At 31.2% G+C, this 3,429-nt stretch overlaps 1 protein-coding gene across 1 annotated transcript; it reads left to right on the forward strand.

Moving 5' to 3' along the window:
- On the forward strand, positions 1 to 1,338 carry LOC124841559 (MYB-like transcription factor EOBI). The gene is made up of 3 exons (XM_047317849.2): positions 1 to 521; positions 618 to 747; positions 840 to 1,338. Exons 1-3 carry the CDS (start codon positions 383 to 385, stop codon positions 1,321 to 1,323), a joined length of 753 nt encoding a protein of 250 aa, XP_047173805.1. The 5' UTR covers positions 1 to 382; the 3' UTR covers positions 1,324 to 1,338.
- Positions 1,339 to 3,429: the final 2,091 nt, after the last annotated feature.

Here is a 3,429-nt window from a genome sequence, read left to right on the forward strand (position 1 = left end):
TTAGAGTAGCATTGCATCAAAAGCCACTTTCAAGGGAACACGACGCACTCCAGTTTGTTTTTATTTCATTTGTTTTGTCTTGATTAAAGATTATGTTGTGCATATGATGAATTCTACTTTAGCTAGCTGGAACACTTGTACTTGATTATTATATATATTCTGTGCTTAAGATTTCATTGATCCACTTGCCCCATTCTCACTGGGAAGGTATGAACCTGTGAACAACCATGTTTAAGACTCAAAAGCTGACATCACAATAGGAAAAATCAATTCCAAAGTTCTCAATGATAATTATTAAGATGGCCCGCTACGATATGGTATAAAAGTGAAGCATATATCAGTAATAGAAATCGCAGATGTATACGTAGGATCGTGTGAAATAATGGTAGCTATGATGGGTTGCCTGGCTAGAGAAAAAGGGTGGAAGAAAGGCCCTTGGACTGGTGAAGAAGACAAGTTGCTAAGTGAATATGTTAGCTTGTATGGGGAAGGAAGGTGGAGTTCAGTGGCAAAGTTTACAGGTATAATTAACTATTACACTTTCATTTATATATCATTACTTGCACCACGTTCTACCTTTTTTCACCTGATTCATTTATAACTTAATTGAATTTTAGGATTAAATAGGAGTGGCAAAAGCTGCAGGTTAAGATGGGTAAATTATTTGAAGCCTGGTCTGAAGAAAGGTCAATTAACACCTTTCGAGGAAGGAACCATTATGGAACTACATGCAATTTTGGGTAACAAGTAATTAGAACACCATATATATATATATATTCTCCTTTTTCTCAAATACTCAAACTCGTTATTATTTTAATGGGAATTTCAAAATAACACAGGTGGTCTACAATAGCAAAGTACTTGCCAGGTAGAACAGATAACGAGATCAAGAACTACTGGAGAACCCACTTCGGGAAGAGGGAGAAATCCAAACACAAGAAGCTACAAAGGCGACAGAAGGAACAACAACAACAACAACCTGAGAAGTGTGATTTCAAAAGCATCATGTGCCACAAGGATACCATGAACGGAACAAAATCGTTTGAGACACAAAATAGTAAGATACAAGAAATTGGATTGATGAACCCAACAATAGATAACCAATACAATAATACCGTTCCTTCCATGCACGAGGGTTTCTCATCCACGTGGCCGGAGGATGATGGCTTATGGTTTGGTTTATGGGACTTTGATGAACCACTGATGAGTTTTGCAGATTATGTTAACCAGTTTAGCAAATGTGTCATGCCAGATGAAGGCATATTTTCTGCTGGAGAGGATTCCACGCAAAGTCATGTTTGTTTTGATGATATATTTGGATGAACTTTTGTATGATTATGCAGCTTGTTGATTAAATAACCTCATCTTAGTATCTTTTTTTTGGATGAATGTCACCTACTTCAATGGATCCTTTGAAGGGTAAACTTGTTATTAAGGAATTAACAATAAGATTAATTATTTTCTCTCTCACTGGTTGCCTGCCATCACTTGCATTTTACTTAATTTGAGTAAAATATTAGAAAGAGAAGAAATAAATAAATTCAATGGATAGAAAATGCCAAGAAAAACATTAGTAAATTTGTTAAAGAATGAGTATATAAAATAATAAAAAAATACATGCAGTGTGAAAAGTTGTCTTTTAATGTTAGTTCACTGTAAATAATACCACCACTACTCTTTCTAACATTCTGTAAGAAATACATTAATAACTTCATTTTTCCTTAACAACAATATCTCATTTTCAGATATTTTTCACTATTTACTTTCAATTTTATGAAAATATATTAGTATAATAGTTACTACTCATTGATGAAAATATATTAGTATAACAGTTACTACTCATTAGTAAAATAGTTACTACTCACAAAATTTTATATTTTAGAATATACCTGCTTTAAAAATACATGAAATTTCAGAATACAAAACAAAAAATACATTTCAAAGTATATAATTTGAAATACAATACAATCCAAAATATATTTTATTTTATTTTATTTTATTTTTTAGAATACAAAAATAATATTTTATATTATATATTCTGAAATACAAAATAAAATATATATTTTAAAATTTTAAAATATTTTAAATTACACAATTTAAAATATAAGAATTTAAAAGGATGCCGGAAGAATTTATGGAAGTAAAGTGCTAAAGTTCTCCTTCGTAACACGAGCAACCCTTGAAGCCCACGTTCCTAAAGAAGATGAAGCCCAGTCCGAAATAGCCAGCCACATCGTATGGCCCAACTGTGTATCGAATACCTGTAATTTTCTCAGAAGGGTGTTGCTCCCTCCACCTCCACAGCCTTCTCCCTCCACCTCCCCAATTATCTTTAATTCCAATTATATCCTTAAAGTTAAAATTTTTTATTTTTATTATTTTATTATTTTAATATTTTAATATTTTAATATTTAAATATAAATTAATATAAATATACATTATTAAAATACATTAAAAAGATATTCAAAAATAATAAATCAAAATATTAAAATATCTAATAAAATAATAACAGAAACATAAAATTAAAACAAAGCTTAAACGGATGACATCCTTCAACGGATGTCAATATCCGTTTAAGGCAAAACGGATGTCGACATCCGTTTCATTTTACGTTTTAGGGTTAAAGGATTATTGGAAAGATTATTGGAAGGATTATTGGAAGGGTTTAGGGTTTAGGGTTTAGGATTATTGGAAGGATTATGACTACGTACCTGGAGAGGAACCACGACAAGCACATTACACCACAAACGCACTGCACCACGTACTGCACCGAAAGCAAGAGGAAGATTGCTTGATAATTCTTTTCACGAGCTTTGCAGAAAAATATTTTACTCATACAAGGAACTACGTAGGTTATCAGTGAAATATGTTATAAATGAGTAAAATTAAAAAACAATAATTCTAAAAATAAAATTTTACTAAGGGGCAAAATAATAAAGGGGAGGTGGAAGGAGAAGGCTGTGGTGGTGGAGGGAGCAACACCCTTCTCAGAAAACAGGAAGGCCCAAGAAATGATATTCCATGAAAGAAAAATAGTGATTTTTTTGTAACTTTCAACTATTATAAAATTTGACTTAATGCTTTATAAGTATATTTAAATTCATTCAGTAATAAACTGAATTAATGGATTTTCATCCTTATGTATTATTTTATTTATTTTTAATTTTTAATTTATATGAGACTTACAGTCACTTGTACTTTCAACCTTCAAGAATTCAGATAAAAAAAAAAAAGAGGATAAATTTCATCATATAATAAAACATAAACTCTTTTCTGATGTCACGTCATAAGATGAAGAAAGCAGTATCCTCTCTCTTAAGAAAAACAGAAGCATTAATCATCCATTTCCAGAGGGTAGAATTTGTTCAATATTCCATGGGCACTTGCTGAACTATGGTTTTTTGGTGGTATATATGCGTCCATCTTTGT

Source organism: Vigna umbellata, chromosome 4 (genome assembly GCF_029865625.1).
Source record: "Vigna umbellata cultivar VRB3 chromosome 4, Vumbellata_1.0, whole genome shotgun sequence".
NCBI classification, from domain to species: domain Eukaryota; kingdom Viridiplantae; phylum Streptophyta; class Magnoliopsida; order Fabales; family Fabaceae; genus Vigna; species Vigna umbellata.

Bases quoted from the DNA above. Each gene is read 5' to 3' on its own strand.
- LOC124841559 (XM_047317849.2), top strand. From the start codon at position 383: ATGGTAGCTATGATGGGTTGCCTGGCTAGAGAAAAAGGGTGGAAGAAA. The intron at 522-617 runs GTATAATTAACT...ATTGAATTTTAG, and splicing joins TTCAGTGGCAAAGTTTACAG to GATTAAATAGGAGTGGCAAA. The intron at 748-839 runs GTAATTAGAACA...AAAATAACACAG, and splicing joins CATGCAATTTTGGGTAACAA to GTGGTCTACAATAGCAAAGT.